Raw genomic sequence first — 17,588 nt, forward strand, 5'->3', positions numbered from 1 at the left:
GGCGAAGTTGGGAGCAAAGAAAAATGGAGATTTATTCAGGCGAACGTGTGCCTCTAGAAAGAAAGCCACCAAAAGGACGTGGTCTCACGCGAAGTTCCGCTCAGCCAAATCAGCGTTCCAAAGCACGAGCCGTTCCACGAACTCTCCTACACGCGCCACGCGTTGGAGCCTTTAGTCTTCCTGGTCTACGTGGCTCCGCCTCATAGCAGATACGCTCGTGACAATATTTTCCTTGAAGCACATTTGCATGTTTACAATACCGAAACTTGCATTTTTCGCAATCAGTTTAGACTTACCAGGGTAACGAAGTAGTCCCAATTGCCAACTGCACCGCTTCCTTTCACCGACATTCCTCCCATAGCATCACACGGAGTATTATTGTTTCAAAAGACCCAATCTTCGTTTTCGGTAAGCTGCATTCACCTTCACGATGATATGATCACCAAATGTACACACCGTACTGCATAAATGTACTGAAAGGTGTGTTCAGTTAACGACAGCCAAAGTGGTGCCATGACAATTTTCTGATTAGATAAAACTTTAATATCGTGTAGAAATCTGTATTCGCAGCATGGACATGACCATGTTTTGAGTGAGACACAGGATTGTTCGTTTAATAATAAAATATTTAAAACGCGATCGAGCCCTGCTACTTTCAACATTGCTTGGTTGGGCAACTTTGGAGTACTGTAAACAGAAGCACACATTTTTAGAAATCATTTTTTAGTTTTCTGGTCAGATATTTGCAAACGTTTCTGCTGGATCCAGAAATATTCAAATCCCCGTACTTATAAATTTTGAGTACATATTTATCAAACCTAGTTGCGAGGGCAAAGTCTTCAGAATTAGCACTTGTAAAACATTTTTTTACTAATCGGCATTGGGGCTGCGCCCTCTAGATTTTTAGACTTGTTTTGCGGGGGCTGGGAAACACTTAATATGCAGCTCATTGCTTTAAAACAAATGTTTTAAACTACTGCTCCGTGAATTGCGCCAAAAAAATAAAAATTTGGGAACAACGGCCGCGCTTTGAGAAAAAACAATTTCTCAATTTTTGTATTATCTACATAAACTGGCACCCAGTAAGTAGATATTCAAAAAAGCTAAGAAAGTATTGCATTATGCTTGTGTAAAATTAGAGAAACGAGGTCACATTCAAGACATTTTTTCATGTCCTGTCTACAGTTTTAAAAGGAGTATGAAGTAAAACACGAGAAACAATTATGGTCGTTTATAGAGAGTTTAGGAAATAGAGCGACTGATACAGAGAAAACCGATCACACAAGTCATATTTATCATTGTTTGGCTTGTCAGTTGCGGGAGGCGTTAAACTAATTGTGAGGTTTTTCACCTTGGCTCTTTCGTCAGAGTAAGGTTGACACTTTAACAATATTTCTTTACTCTCTTGCCCCGGCTGGTTCACGAACCCATCTTTTACGTTTTTGACGCTGCTTTACCGCCCATTTTTAGGAATTCATCCCATTTAATATCAAGTAACCACGCTGCTGGTACCCAGAAAGTTTGACGTGTGACCGTCGTGGTCAAGGTTGTATTTCGGTTCTACCTGCTAAATGCGAAGTTCTAACTGGAAAAAAACTTCGCCTTTTCTACTGTCCACATTTGAGGCTCCCGGAGATGCTAAATATATTTGCTCTTTGAAGTAATTCTTTAGTTCTGGTAAAAAGAAACTTTGGTAGCAATAGGAAATCTCTCAATCTGATTCTTCTTCAAAGGACCGTCAAAGTGTCGACAAGCTCAGATCAAAACCGTCGCTGCCACTCTGATTCCGACTTGCACGCTGTATAGCGCAAATTGCGTTCGTTTGATTTCACTATTTTCGTGAGAAGACACGATGCAGAGTTGCGGCATAACATCTTTGCTTTCCTCTTTGTTCTCTCCAAATGTGGCTAGTTCGCCATCGTCAAGATACAGCACGACGGAATTCCTGACTTTTCCAGGATGCTGACCCTGTACCGTTTCGCACTTTGGGTGGCTACGCTGGAAAGTCAACGCACATTATGCGCAGCAGCTCGATGCTTCACAAAGCCACCCGCGCCGTAGGATAAACGTTTGTCATGAGCGGTGGCAGAGAAATGCCACTTTGCCACACGGCATGCGCTACTCTATATATCGAGAAAGTGGCCTTTGTTTAGAACATGGGAGCACCACCATCACTTATACACGTTATTAACGAGTATACAGTTAAACCTGGATATAAGGAACCTCTATGTAACGAATTCCTGGATTTACCTAAGTTTTTCAATTCCCCATTTCCACCTTCATTGAATCCCATGTGTTTGCTACATGTATGTAACGAAGGAGTAGCGACGGCTAACCTGTATGTAACGAATTCGCCACACCGATGAGTCAAGGTTTCTTCCCTTCTTCTGATAAGTCGGCTGGCGAAATGCAGTAATTCAGCGAATTTCGCCCGCACCGCAATCTCTCTCGCATTTCCACGTGTGAGTGCGGTGCCGGTTAGGTGCTAGGCCTGCCTGCCGGCGTTCAGTCACGTGGGTCTCCTGATATTTGTGGCATGGGTTCGTGGACGATTTCCGCCTCCTGAATACAAGAAGATTTGCCTTTGCAAGACAAGCTCAAAATTTTAAATCCGGTCTCCACCGGTGAGAAAGAATGTCACCGCCCGGTAGAGTGTCCCAGCTAGCATCCCTTTAACGATTTTGACTGCAGAAAAGAGCATGAAGTTCGCGAAAAGACGCTCTTAACGCCTAAGTTAGGTTCTTAACACGCGTTAAGACACCGAAAAGTATCAAAAACCATAAGTGATACTTAGTTACTTTTTAGTGAATTCGGGGGCCTTTAGTAGCAGCAAGCGCAAATCATGCAGTTTATCAGTGTGAATGATAATCTTGAACAGGGGTGAGTTCAGCATTACTGATGCCTCGCATATTGCTTTTGTCTCTGCTTCTTTCCCACGAGCTTTAACGTGAAACCTTCATGTAACAAAAACCTGGATGTAACAAAAAATGCGAATTTTTGCCAACATCGTTATATCAAGGTTTAACTGTATTGGGGCATGCCGTTGAAGCAGTCCATTGATTTTCACCAACCCCACGCGTGCATAGGCCGAGTCCATACTGCAGTCACGAAGACAGTGGTCCTACTCTTTCTCGACACTTTGACGCACTAGAATACTCTTATTTGGCTCTGCTTTCAGTGGTACCCCTTACCTTTTTCAGGCAGTAGTGCCATACAGCCCAAGCGAACGTTCTGACATGTGCTCGTCGACACTTTTAAGGTGCTTGGAAGTTGAAAGCTGCACCTTTTCGTTATTATTGAAGTGTCCAAAGTACAGGTTCGGAGATTTTGTAGCGGCATAAATGTGGACATTTTTAGTAACTACAACAGTACTTTTTTCAAAAACGCAAATCTATTCAGCATCTCCGGGAGCAACAAAGGTGGTCACTAGAAAAGACGAAGTTTTCTTGCTGTTAGAACTTCGCATGTGCAAGGTATAAGGGAAATAGCGCTTTGGCCACACCGATTGCCCGTAAAACATTCTACGTTCTAGCAGCGTGGTTACTTGCTTGTAATTGAGATAAATCCCTAATAATGTGCGGTAAAGCAGCGTCAAACGCGCGAAAAATGGTTTTTGACACAGGTAACACAAGGCGATGACAAAGTATTGTTAAAATGGCAACCTTACTCTGGTGGAAGACACAAGTGTAAAAACCTCAATAATTTTGGTGCCTTCCGCAACTGCTGGTCTAACAATGATTAAATATGACTGCTGGGGTGATTTTTAGTTTTATGAGTCGATTTATATTTCTGAAATCTGCAAAAACGCTCATAATTATTTGTCTTTTTTCACTGCGTACTGCTAATCAATTGTTAGGACATTAAAACATGTGTTGTATGTTACCTCATTATTTCAAATTTAAACAAAAATACTGAAAGAAGTTTTAGCATACTAAAATAAACAATTATTGGGTGCCATTTCGTGCGAACATCATAAAAATTGAGGAACATTTATAAATGCTATCGAAACGCGGCGCTTTTTTCATTTTTTTATTTTTCCGGAAATTTACGAAGCAGTAATTTAATTTTTTTTTGTTCTAGAGCAATGAGCAGGGTATGATGTTTTCAACAACCACCTGTAAAGAAGTCTACAAAATAGACAGCTGAGCATTATTGCCGATTAGTACAAAAAGGTTTTTCAAGTACCGCTTTTGAACCACACTGCTCTCGCTAGTACTTTTGACAAATATTTTCGCAAAAAAATATAAGTATAATAAAATAATTTTTTTGGAATCTAGCAAAACCTTTTGTGACTATTCGGCCAGAAAATAAGGAAGATTTCGGAAAAAGTTTTGTCTCTTGTTACAGGTTCGCAACATTGCCTCACCAAGCAATGTGAAAATTTGCCAGGCCCGACCACGTAATAAATATTTTTTTATTAGACTGACTATGATGTTTGTCACTCAAATATTGCCAGTTCCATGGGAAGAATGGCGAGAAACACAGTATTAAAGTTTCATCTCTAACAAAAATTGGTCATGGCACCACTTTGGCTGTCCTTATCTAAACACACCCTCATATACGTAAGTATGCAAAGCTACCGATTCCAACTACTTTTTTTTAATTATTACATTTGCTGAGTCAAAATATCAATGAAACGACCTGGCTAGACAATTCAACCGACAAAAAGGGCACACCATTTACTTTAACAATCAGCTTCTGTAAAGAAAAAAATGAAACTCGTCGCAGCTAAGAAGAAAACTGACATAGGAAAATGCTCTTGCTACCCACCGCCCCGGGGCGTTGCATTCGCGTATTCGATGGCGCAAGGAAGAACGTAAACTGATCGGGTAACATTGCCGCTATCTACGTTTACTTTCTGAAGCATACATCATGCTGGAATGCAATTCCGTTTTACTGCTATGCGTGGAACTTGGTCACTGTCGTGGCGTGTGGCGTAGTCTCATGTTGGTCTGCGTACCGCCAGGGACGCTGCAAAGGCTTCATTTGATTTTAAGTTAAGGAAGATATTACAAGGCACTATTGACTGCTTTCTTACTACATTTAACCTCAAGAAGTGAACACTATACGAAACAATGTAGATGGTACCAGAAGTTTCTATGACAACGATAAAAAAAATCGCACTTCAAGCTCAAATATTTATTAGTGCGGTACATAAAAATAGCGGATGGCATTTAACATGCGTTTACGCGATCATCGGCCAGCTATAAAAACTTCACATCTGCTTTGTCCTACTTGTGTCTGGAGGTGCGGCGGGTCTGTGACACGGAAATTGCTGCAATGGCTGGTACGTCATGTGCGCTGAAAAATGAACTCCACTCTAATGTATTTATTTAGGCCCTGTCGATAACATTAGTTAAAAATTATTTTGAAGCCCGACGCCTGAGGTCACACAACGTAAAACCTGGGTTTATCTCTGGAATAGACCTGGTGCATTGTACTAGTAGGAAGGAAATCGCCGATTCGATGACCAGCAGCTTCAGCAAGTATTCACACATACAATTGCATACGAAGGCAATATTTCAAAGCAATGAAAGTCTCAAGCTCTTCGCGAATTCTTCCTAGATATTTCATGATTCATGGCTAACGCCCACAAGAACGTTTTTTTATGGAAAGGAAGACTGAATGTACGCCTCTGATTATCGAAATCCAATCGGTATTTTAAAGACTACGGTGTTTACTGGGTTCAGTAACAGCGAAAATGCTAGTCTGCTTGTTTTTTTTTCGCAACTTTATTTAATCCCCCGCCAGAATACAGGAGCAAAAACTCTCGGACATTAAATATGTATACGCAAGCCACTTTAAACTTACTATAACTGCTGCCATGACTCCTACCATTTTTATAATATTCAGCGCAAAGGAAAGTGGGGTGTTATTGAGGCGAACTCAAATTTCACGACCATATCTAAAAGAGTTTTTTTTTATTTAAATGCGCACTTGTATTGGTCGTTACGACCAGAAGAAACAACATGAACCTATGAAAATTGTCCAAAAAAGAACGGAGGCGAAATCAGTGAATAAAACAAAACGACTGCTAGCATAATGTCTGCGAAGCTGAACAAACCAACCAAAAGAAAGCCACAGATGGTGCGGGACCAAGCAAAGCGAACGCGGGGAAATCAAGATAAACTGAAATAACCTTCCTTATAATATTATACAATGGGCCATGGGGCGAGTGAATAGCACGTGGGGGATGTGGCCAGAAGTGGGTGTCAAAAAGAAGCGACAGGAAACTGTCGTCTTTCAAGAAGAATTCAGAGAATGAAGCACATACGCTTCCATTTTGATCGTACAACATTTTATTCAAAACGTTTCAGTCTCATGGGAGAACGCCCACTGGCAGAGCTCTCGAAGAAAAATCTTCAGTCTAATTCAAACCCAATTGTACATGAAACATGTTTCTGGCGGGTTTTAATAGCTGGAGAGAGGTTGCTTGTAAACTTGTGAGCCGTTCACTAAAAACAAATTTCCAACTATAACATTGGCAAGGGGAGGTGGACAAATAGGACTTAAAATTTCATCATGTCAGCCGGGATAGCATCTAATGACTCCATCAGTACTAACACCGCTGAAGACGACGTCCACATTACAATTTTAGTTACTGTTCAATTTTGAACGTAACAAAAAGTCACCGTATAGACGAGTTTGTGTATTTTTCAACGCTCTTTTGGGTGGTGCTGTGCTTCATTTGCACAGCATATAAGTCTTGTGTTTTGTTGTATTGTGGCAATATGTTGGAAAAGGCAAAAGAGCTTCATTTGGACGATGTTAGGTTGAAACATATTGCTTTATTTTTATTTATTTATTCTGCACCTACTGCGCCCAAAATTTTGGCATTACAGTACGGGGGAAAAGACAAAATTTTATAAAGAGCATGACCACCGATAAAAAAGCAGTACGCACGATCAGCTTATGCATCGGGTACAGAATCCTTCTAACACAAAGAAAGCAAAGCATTAAACAGAAAAAACACAGAAACAGAAATGCAAACCGAAATTGATGTATAAGAATTCAACAAAAATTGTGATTAAAAATTTTCAAAAAATCTATGAAAGATTACGTGGCTCAAAATAGTCGGATCGATGTAGTGCAAATAAAAGTGATTAATGGATACAACAAGCACCAAATTAAAAATCAAAGTGGACGTAGCATGCGTAAAGAATAACACTAATAAATTCAAACCAAGTATAATTGTCATGCCTGTGATGCGGAAATAGAAGATTTATGGGCGTGTAAGGTCCCTTAATTATTAATGAACACGGACATGGCAGATAAAAATGGCGATGCTAAAAGCTGAAAAGCACCTAAGTCTGATATGAAACGTTATCTAAAGCACGAATATTGTCACTTAGCCAAGGACGACGCCGATTTGTTCAAGAAACCAAAGTTTCTTGTGGCGAACTTGCGCTCCACAAGTAACTCAATGAACACACCAGCAGCGAAGGGGAAGTAAAAAAAATGACATGTGCAGGCGAGTGTCAGTGAATGGAATTTCGCGTTATTTTCCTTGGGAGCAATTATCCTTTGGCGTTAATGCGTCAAGAACCATAAAATAAGATCTACAGCACTGGCAACCAAAAACTTATATGATATTGACAGGGTAATACACTTTTACTATCAAATTTAATGGCCTGAGCTGCCTACAAAAAAATAGACAGATTTGCACGCAATACTTCTAAATTACATAACACAGCCGGTCGTGACGAGACTATGGAAACAAAGCACAAAAGTAAACAGGGCAGAAAGCATAAATCGCGGTATTACTGTATTGTGAAAAGCGCGTTTACATAAAAACGAACCGCTCTAAGGTATGTTTCCATTTGCACAGGTATTCATACATAGCTCGTAACGGTCAGTTGCCGTTGTTGTGGTGTTGTGTGAATGTTGCCGTGTGGCATTTATGAAAGCGGAGGTACTTATCAGTTTCTCGTCGTTACCGTAGCTGTCGTTCTGGTTAAGATGAAACACCAAGATGTCTAAGGGCCAAGGAGATCCAAAAAAATTCACAGCATATCCACGGGGTGAATGATGATGAGTAGGCGAAGCTCCTGAGGGGAAATCATCGGTAAAACCGTGACTCTTCAGTGAAAGTTCGCCCACTACATCTGTGTCCGAACGTAACGTCTAGAAAGTCTCGCTTAAACCACGCGTCGGCACCTTGGGGCTGAGCTCGCCTGATGCGTTTTGCACACGCCTCACGAGCTCTCACTGCATCGTCGGGGTCTGCCTGCCGATACGCGCGCTTTCTCGCCGCTTCCCGTTCTCTGACGTTTTGGAGATCCTCTTCGCGCCGCAGCCGTGCCGCTTCGCGTACGGCAGGGTCCTCGCGCCGTTTCCGTGACGCTTGGGCCTCTCGTTCTCGAACGCTGGGATCTTGGCGGCGTCGTCGCGCAGCCAGACGACACGCTTCGGCCTCCCGCTCTCGTACGGCAGGATCTTGGCGGCGGCGTCGCGCAGCTTCACGGAGCGCTTCTGCCTCGCGGGCTCGCACATCTGCAGCCTTATCCATCGGGCGACTCCGAGCGCGCGCCAACAGCGAACGGATTTTATTACAACGCTCCCCGCCATCTAGTAAACAATCCAAGAACTAAACTAGAGGTAGCCACGCCATCTAGTAAACAATCCAAGCGCATCTTTTCATCATATACAAGTACCGTCATCTAGTAAACAATCCAAGAACTAAACTAGAGGTAGCCACGCCATCTAGTAAACAATCCAAGAACTAAACTAGAGGTGGCTACATACATACGTCGAGGATGGACAGACCCATGCCCTAAGGAGCTTCGCCCCTAAAATGGGTACGTCAATGTGTGCTCCCAAACCCATCGCATTGGAGAGGAGACGTCTTTCAAAGGCTTCAGCAATTATGTTCTATTCCGCCGAGCAGCTTTGAAGCGATAAAAATATCCTCTTTTTTATGTAACAAGTAAGCTGTGACTTAAGGTTGATACTCATTATCACGTATTACAAGTCTGTGTATTTCCTTCGCCTTCCACAGTGGTCGCAGCCCGGCAGCACTGACGCTCGAAATGGCCACGTCGCAGTGTCGGATCGACAGGATGCACAAAGAGTGGGTAGAAGGCATTTATGCAACGGTTCCAGGAGCAGTTAAGGCGTGGTTCCACATTGCTGTCAAGTACGGTTCCGGAAATGTAAGGAATGATGCAATCGGTGAGATTGTCACCAATGAATATCCTAAACAGGAAAAGGTACCCCTTAACAACACAATACGTTGCCACAATATGCTGACTGTTTCTGCAGAATCACGCACGTCTTTCTATCAGTGCTAGAAAATAACGAATAAAGTCAAGGAAGTTCGTATTGCTGAAAGGTCGTAAAAGTATGTTGTTATCATTGAACGCTGAGATGTGATTTCATCCATTATTGCAATTGCATCATAATGAGATTAACATCTTTTGTTGATGTCTCCTGCTTAACAGTGTTTTTGTTTCGAACGGAAAATATTATAACTGTGTTTTGCCATGTCGGGTAAATTGGTTAGGCATGATTGTATAAAATTGCAGCAAATATGACTCGTCAAAGTTTGAAAGAAATGCCGTTCTATTGCGTTTATTTGTGGTATTGATATTTCACCTTTGCTGTTGTACATATTGTTACGCGGCATCAGAGCTAATAAGACGTGCATTGGTTAATGATGATGACCAATCAATTTACAGTATGAACATGGCGGCCTGACTGCAGTAACCCTGGCCGCGTGCTCCACACTTCTTCACTGTCGTTTGGAACGTCACCGTCGTTTCCATTTCGTATCAATACTTCAGCCAACTCGAATAGGAAGGTCACACACTATGACTGGAACAGGGCATTCCATGTAGCATCGCACCTCCCCCAAAATCCCGTCTGTGGATTCTTCTACGAATTATTTTAGAGTTCATAGTGCACTTTCTAGGGAGCGATAAACTTTTTTGCCAAAACTCTGATGCCTAGAGTTCTAGTAGCGAAATGCTTGACGCTAAGCGTACCGCGTCCAGTACTTCGGTAGGTGGATTAAAGCCATTGGAGCCTGCTGAGACGAAAGTGCTAGCAGCACTAGCAGCACTCAACAAACAACCCTTAGCAAGAGAGAAAGAGGCATTTCAATTTGTGAAAGAGAACAAGCATGGTTCCTGCGCTATAATGCTGAAATATAGTGTACATCGAGCAGCACTTGCAGATACGGTCATCGGACACAAGAAGCTGACCAACAACGGCGATCGTTGCAGCCAGGTGGGCGAACCCGTTAATCTCTGCAAGAACATCATCAAAGGCCCTTTTTACGGCCGCTACCTTCGCGCCGAAAGTTGTTCCGACACCAGCAGTAACAATCATTGAAGCACCCCTCCCCCTGGAGGGTACTTGATGGACACGCATTTTCAGCGGTCTGGTTTGAGCTCATGCATGCGAATCGGTTAACTTGTGAGGTGCCAATTGACGTCGCGCCACTCTGAATGGGGGGAGGGAGGGGTTGTGCTCAAGATTCCGAGGTTAAACTGGCGTAATGTGATCTTATCGAGAGAAGCTTTGGCAGCGGGCCTGCAGAGTGCGGCAGCGTGATGTCTTCAGCGCAGCGCCGGAATTCGGGCTCCGGAGGGGAGACACCGAAGGCGCACCATTAGTGTTAGGGCAGTGCTCAACCTGTTTCATCACCGGGACCCCTGCGGCTGCCTCAGCATCGACGTGCGCCAAATTACCAATTATTAAGAAGCTTTGCCCCTCTTTGAGCATTAGTCTTCGCAGCGCTGCGTTGGACGACTGCGCATAAGAACGGAAACGAACGAGCCTGAAATTACCACTTAAGGCAGGCGAAAATGTCATAGGATAACAAAAGAAGCATCATAAATAAATCAAGCAAAATCTACTTCGTCTTTAGTCTTTCATTCTGGGCCGATACCGGTTTGCGGAAATGTACTACACAAGGCAGTGTTTATTGCGGCTATCTATAATTCGTCCTTTCGGCATTACACAACCAATATTTTCGGCAGACGCCTAAATAGAAGGCTTCAATTCTCACAATTAAACTGCGTAACTGTGGTGGTCTTACAAGCCATAATGTAGGGTCCTGCGAAAACTATATGGCAATGCCTGCGATGAAAAACCCTGAGATAGCGGGGTGAGATTACACATTGTCCAGCGTAGATCGGACCGTTCAGCAGGATTACATGGAAGACCAGAGTGGCAGCAACATACAGCGAACTGCGGGATTAGGGTTAGCAACCACCACTTCAACTCCTAAATAACTTTTTAATATTATTACCCCATGATAAAAATCACAACAGGTTGAGAATTTTCTGTGGCAGGCGCAACTGCTCGATAAAGCAGAGCACTTACCTAATGAGAATTCAAAAAAGGTTAGTGCCCTTTCAATGTTTGAAAACGGATAAACTGCGAAGCTGTACGCCCTCTATAGGGTGCACGAAAGAAAACATGTTTATTTGTCATTTAGGACTTAGCAAACTTGCTAGCCAATTACCCAAAATAAATTTGGAAACACCCTACCTGTATCCTGTCGGACATACGTAGAGCTGTCTCTTTCTTTGCCTGCCGCATACTAGGCACCTTATTCTTTATGTAACATGCCAACATAATCCACTCTACCACTGAGGACACCGGACCGGGCGAATTAGGCTGCCTGATGGTCACGTTTAAACCTCATGCCAACACAACCGACGTGTCATCCGTATGGGCATGAAACGTTTAGCTGCGCGTGCCCTCCGCTCCCCCCCCCCCCTTCACTACCCACAATTCCGCGCATTTACCAGTTCCCGGTCACTAGCGGGTGCTTAGAAGTGGCGAAAGACACTGTCGAACACGTCACCATGACAACCGTTTATGCAAAACAAATGATATTGGCCCACATCGGCGTTCCAAGCGGGCCAGTAGCATTTGACCCTGGAGGGATTCGCAGCTGCTCGACCAGCTGGAACTTGACGCGGCAATGGTGGCCACAGCGCCTTTACGTTGTTTTCGCTCCCGTTCACGCTTCTGTTCGAGCTGAAGCTTCTTCAATTTCTGCTCTTCTTCCTCCAAGCGAACGACATGCGTCTGTCACATTGGAGTTAACAACCTCGAAGGCCTCGGCCGTTATTCTACCGGGCGCACACTTGGGTGTCCCTTTCGCTGCCCAGTTGTGGGCATCTTATTTTCTATGGAACACAAACTCAGGCGCAAACCCGTCGATTGCGGAAGACAGCTGACAGGGAGCATGGAGCTATGAGGCCCACACGTTTAAATCTCCCACCCCCACAATGGGTATGATTGACAGTAGCAGCACTAAGCCCTGCTGGGCGAGCTTCGTTCCTTCTCTACACCGTCAACAGGTGCACGCCTTAACTGGCCCCCGGAGATGGGCGTGTCGCGACGGCGACAGAGAGATGAGAAGACACACGTCTGCACGCTACAGCGCCGTGGACCCAAACTGGGGTCCCCGCTTTATTCCACGCTCGTGCCCAGCGCGCACCGCAAGCGCGTGGTCAGCGCTCGCCACTCGTGGCTCAGCCCCAGCGTCATCGTTCCTGGAGCGTGCCCGTTTGCGGCAGCAGACGACGCAAGCTGCTGGGGCGCCGCCACATAGCCCCCCCCCCCCCCCTCTTCAGACAGAGTGTCGGCAAAACGGAGTCTTTGCGCTGGAATGTTCACGGGTGGGGCTGCGAACGGAGGGGAGAGTGGTGGTGTTCAGGGTGGAGTGGTGGATTGTGGTGTCGAAGGCAGGCGGTTCGGCCTCGGTGAAAGCGGGCTTGAGGCGATCGATGGAAACGACAGTGTCGCGGCCGTTAACGCGAACTGTAAACGTATTTTCGCCGCGTGAAATCACGAGATGAGGGCCGGTGTAGGGCGGTTGAAGTGGCCGGCGGGCACTGTCGACACGGATGAAAACGTATTGGCTGACAGAAAGACTTGGGTGAATAAAAGTGGGTTTTGTGAACACGGCCGTGGCGGTTGGGGACGGATATAGCTGAAAAACCGGGTTAAATCCTTTACGTAGGATGGGCCAGGAGAGGAAGGGTTATCTTGAGGCTGTGGAGGGACCAGGAAGTCTGCCGGTAATCGCAAAGACGTGCCGTAGACCATTTGGGATGCGGCACAACTAAGATAATCTTTGATGACAGTGCGTAATCCTAGCAGCACAAGAGGAAGGTGAACTGACCACTGCTCAGGTGATTCGTGAGCCATCAGCGAGGCCTTGAGATGACGATGAAACCTCTCTACCATGCCGTTGGCTTGAGGATGATATGCCGTTGTTTTTAGGTGAGTAACACCGAGTAGGCATGTCAAGCGGCGAAAGAGTGTGGACTCAAATTGGCGGCCACGGTCTGTGATAATCTCCGACGGCACGCCAAAACGGGCGATCCACGTCGACATAAGCGTGGAAGCAACAGTCTCAGCCGTAATATCGTCGATTGGAGAAGCCTCCGGCCAGCGGGTAAAACGGTCGATCACTGTCAAGATGTAGCGGCAGCCCTTAGATGATGGTAGTGGGCCAACAAGGTCCACGTGAATTGTGGAGAACCTTGAGTCCGGTAGTGGGAAAGTAGCCAGAGGCGATGTGGTATGCCGAGAGACCTTTCATTGTTGGCAGACGAGCAGGAACGGGCCCAGGCGCGTACGTCAGTATTCATGCCCGGCCAGACGTATCTCTCGGCAATCAAACGCCGTGAGGCACGAACTCCGCGATGAGAGATACGGTGAATAGAGTTGAAGGCAATGCGCCTGAGAGACGCAGGAAGGTACGGCCGTCTGCGGCCTGAGACCGGGTCAATGTCGCAAACTATGCTGATTCCCGAATCAGGGCATAGAATGTCCTCGAGGTGCAGAGAGGAGCTGTTTGAAGAACGTAGAGTTTGGAGCTCCTCGTCATCGCTTTGGGCTTGGGCCAACTCCTGAGAACTGAAGCCGGAGCGCTGTATGGCAGAAATACGGCTAAGGGCGTCGGCTGGAATGTTGTTAACTCCCTTGACATGCCGAATGTCCGTCGTAAACTCTGCAAGATAAGCCAAATGTCGCGTCTCTCGGGGAGAATATGTAGTCTTCGATGACTTGAAGGCGTTAGTAAGAGGCTTGTGATCGGTGAAGATCACGAAGCTGCGGCCTTCGAGGAAAAACCGGAAGTGCTTCACAGCGAGGTATGCCGCCAGGAGTTCCCGTCCGAAAGTGCTGTACCGTTGCTCAGTGGGAGAAAGCTTCTTCGAAAAGAAACCGAGCGGGTGCCAGCTGCCGCGGATGTGCTGTTGAAGTACACCTCCAATCGCACAGTGGGAAGCATCTACCATCAGGCTTGTGGGGCGTTGTGGCGCGGGTGCACGAGGAGGGTAGAAGAGGCCAGGCGCTCCTTGGTGGTAGTGAATGCGCGATCAGCAGCTTCAGACCATTCAAGACTGCACTCGGGAGACTTGGAAGTTTGAAGGAAAGTTTCGAGAGGTTTAACAATGGCCGCACAGTCCGGGATGAACCGTCGGTAATAATTCACCAGCACTAGGAAACGGCGCAGTTGGCGCAAGGACTCAGGTCGGGGAAAGTCGATTATGGCCTTCACTTTGTCTGGCAGAGGGCGAATTCTATTGCAGTCAACGAAATGACCGAGAAACTCCAACGACGGAAACCCGAACGCACACTTTTCGCTATTAAGGACGAGGCCATGCTCTGCTAGGCGTTCGAGAACTATCCGCAGATGGTGCAGGTGCTCAGATAGCGATGAACTGGCGACAAGAACGTCATCTATGTAGGCGAAAACTAAAGGTAGACCACGGAGGACGACGTCTATGAAGCGCTGAAAAGTCTGAGCTGCATTGCGTAACCCGAAAGGCATCCGAGTTAATTCGAAGAGGCCAAACGGTGTAATGATGGCAGTTTTCTTGACGTCATCCGGGGCTACGGGGATTTGGTGGTAGGCTTTTTGGAGATCAAGCTTTGAAAAGATGGTACATCCACTGAGGTTATTGGTGAAGTCCTGTATATTAGGTAGAGGCTACCTGTCGGGTACAGTGGCCACGTTCAAGGAGCGGTAATCACCACAGGGTCGCCAGTCTCCTGATTTCTTCGGGACCATGTGTAACGACGAGGGCCAGTTGCTCGATGACGGGCGAGCAATGCCGATTTCAGCCATGTGGTGAAATTTCTGTTCCGCGATTTTATGTTTCTCTGGAGCCAGTCGACGCGCCACGGCGTGCGTAGGTGGACCGGTGGTGATGATCTGATGAACGACGTCATGCTTCACTGGCTTTGTCCAGTCTGGAGGGGCAGTCAGGGAAGGAAACTCGTTCAGCAATTCCCGGTACGGAGAAGGTAGGTCGCAAAGAAGCGTAGATGCGAACGGATGGACTGGAGACGATTTGCCGATGACAGAAAGGCCGGTTGTGGCGTCCAGGATTCTTTTTCGGGCCATGTCAACCAGGAGGCCGAAGTGCGAAAGGAAATCGGCTCCTAGAATGGCGTGACTCACGTTGGCCACGAGGAAAATCCAGCGGAACGCACGGCGTAGGCCGATGTTTACCATCAGGGATTTTTTTCGGTACACGGGAATGCTGGACTTGTTAATAGCTTGGAGATGGCACAGTGGTGCTTGAGTGCGGTCACAGGAATTAGCGGGGAGCACACTCACTTCAGCACCAGTGTCAACTAGGAAACGTTGATCACTGGTTGCATCTGTGATGTAGAAGAGGCGACTGTCGCTGGCTTGGGAATCGGTCGCCGCCGCTAACGATCCTTCGTCCCGTTTCCCGGCCAGCCGCAAGGACGGGTGCAACGTTGCGCCGCTGCACCGAAGCGGCGATGGAACCAGCACAGTGAATCAGGGTGTTGAGGTGGCTGGCGCGTTGTGCCTTCCTGGCGAAATACTTGCGGAGACGGGGTACGGCGAGAAGGGCAAAACCGGCGAGCTCGAGTTTTGCGAGGCGGCGGCGAGCTGTAACCAGCCGAGGCGACAAGCTCCTCCAAGTTTTGCATGCGCTCTCGGAAAGCGGCGAGGTCGTCGGATAGCGGTGAGGGCGAAGGACTAGCAGGCGCCGCCACGGTGGTATGGTCGGAAGATTGAGCGGATGCCACCGTGGACAAAGGCGGATGCAACGTGGCGACTTCCATTATCTTGTCAGCATGCGCGGCCAACGCGGATAAGGGAAGGTCAGAAGCAGTCGCTAGGATCATCTGCACAGAAGAGGGGAGCCGTCGCAGGAAAAGTTCCTTCAACAAACGGGAGTCCGTGGCAGAAGGTGCGTCGCCTAGCAGGGTTTGCAGTTCGTGAAGGAGCTGCGAAGGTCGACGGTCACCCAACTCCTCTGCAGAAAGCAGCCCTGGAAACGCTGCCGTTCCGAAGGGCTCGTGCGGCTCAAGATGGCAGCCTTCAACGTGTCGTAAGGGTTCGTGGTAGGCGGGTTGGCAAGGATGTCACGAACCTCAACCGCGATCTCAATAGGCAGTGACTGTTGTAGATGGTTGAAGCGGGTCTCTTGCGACGTGATGTGACTCACTCGGAAGCTTGCCTCGGCTTGAAGGAACCACACGTCGGGGTGCTTAGCGCTGAAGGGGGGCAAACGGCAAGCGACGGCGGAGATGCCAGGTGAAGAGGCAGCGGAGGACACAGAAGGACCGCTGGCGTCGCGGGGAGGGTCCATTCTGAGTACGTGGCTCCGCTGCAACGTCCGGGTCACCAATGTCGCGACGGCGACAGAGAAATGAGAAGACACACGTCTGCACGCTACAGCGCCGTGGACCCAAACTGGGGTCCCCGCTTTATTCCACGCTCGTGCCCAGCGCGCACCGCAAGCGCGTGGTCAGCACTCGCCACCTCGTGGCTCAGCCCCAGCGTCATCGTTCCTGGAGCGTGCCCGTTTGCGGCAGCAGACGATGCAAGCTGCTGGGGCGCCGCCACAGGTGCATAATCAGGCGGGAAATATACCGGCGAACGGAGAGCGAAAGACTTTGTATCGGGCAGGCTGAGATCTATTATTATTCTTCCGCCAGAACAACCATGACTCGCTGGTCAACGAGGGTAACCCACGCTAAAAAGTCCCTCGAATGGCATTCGAGCTGAACAAGAATTATGTGCTCACTTCCGTGTTCCAACGGGGAAGGTTGCTTTGAACCGGCAGGAACCGGCTGCTAGCGGACGAGTGGTAATGAGGCGGAAACGGTCGCGGCTACATTCCCGGCAGTGGCGGTGGTGGCTTTCGGGTGTTATTTTACCCTTATGCGCTACTGTTGATTCTGCGCAATCGTTTTATAACGGTGCTACGGCCGCTATCAGCCGACTGGCGCAACTTGTGAGACAGGCGTTGGTGGTGGTGATGAGAATAGCCGTTATGAAGGAAGAAAGGAAGAAGAATAGCCGTTATGATAACCGTCAGGAAAGAGGGGTCGGTGGTGGAAAGGAGGAGCATTGGAGTGGCACCGAATAAAAACAGCGGGGGTAGGGTGAACATACACGGCCTCGCAGTAATAAATCAAATATTAGAAGAGAGGTGCAGCTCCTGATCACGGAAGCACAACATGATTAGAGTTCAAGTTTTTAGTAAAAGAAGGGACAAATCAATAACGGCAGGGCATAGTAGGAGAAGGTGTTACCGCTACGGTATGGTGGTTAACTTTCGCTTGCTACC

At 47.1% G+C, this 17,588-nt stretch overlaps 1 protein-coding gene across 3 annotated transcripts in view; it reads left to right on the forward strand.

Moving 5' to 3' along the window:
• LOC144146879 (glutathione hydrolase-like YwrD proenzyme) overlaps positions 1-17,588 on the forward strand; it is an 81,031-nt gene that overhangs the window by 9,719 nt on the left and 53,724 nt on the right. For all 3 annotated transcript variants that reach the window (XM_077678837.1, XM_077678839.1, XM_077678838.1), the window contains exon 3: positions 8,999-9,152. In XM_077678837.1, coding sequence (XP_077534963.1) covers positions 8,999-9,152 — 154 coding nt within the window. The remainder of the gene's footprint in view (positions 1-8,998; positions 9,153-17,588) is intronic.

This window comes from Haemaphysalis longicornis, unplaced genomic scaffold (genome assembly GCF_048455015.1).
Source record: "Haemaphysalis longicornis isolate Haplotype H1 unplaced genomic scaffold, Haemaphysalis longicornis Haplotype H1 scaffold_7, whole genome shotgun sequence".
Classification (NCBI taxonomy): domain Eukaryota; kingdom Metazoa; phylum Arthropoda; class Arachnida; order Ixodida; family Ixodidae; genus Haemaphysalis; species Haemaphysalis longicornis.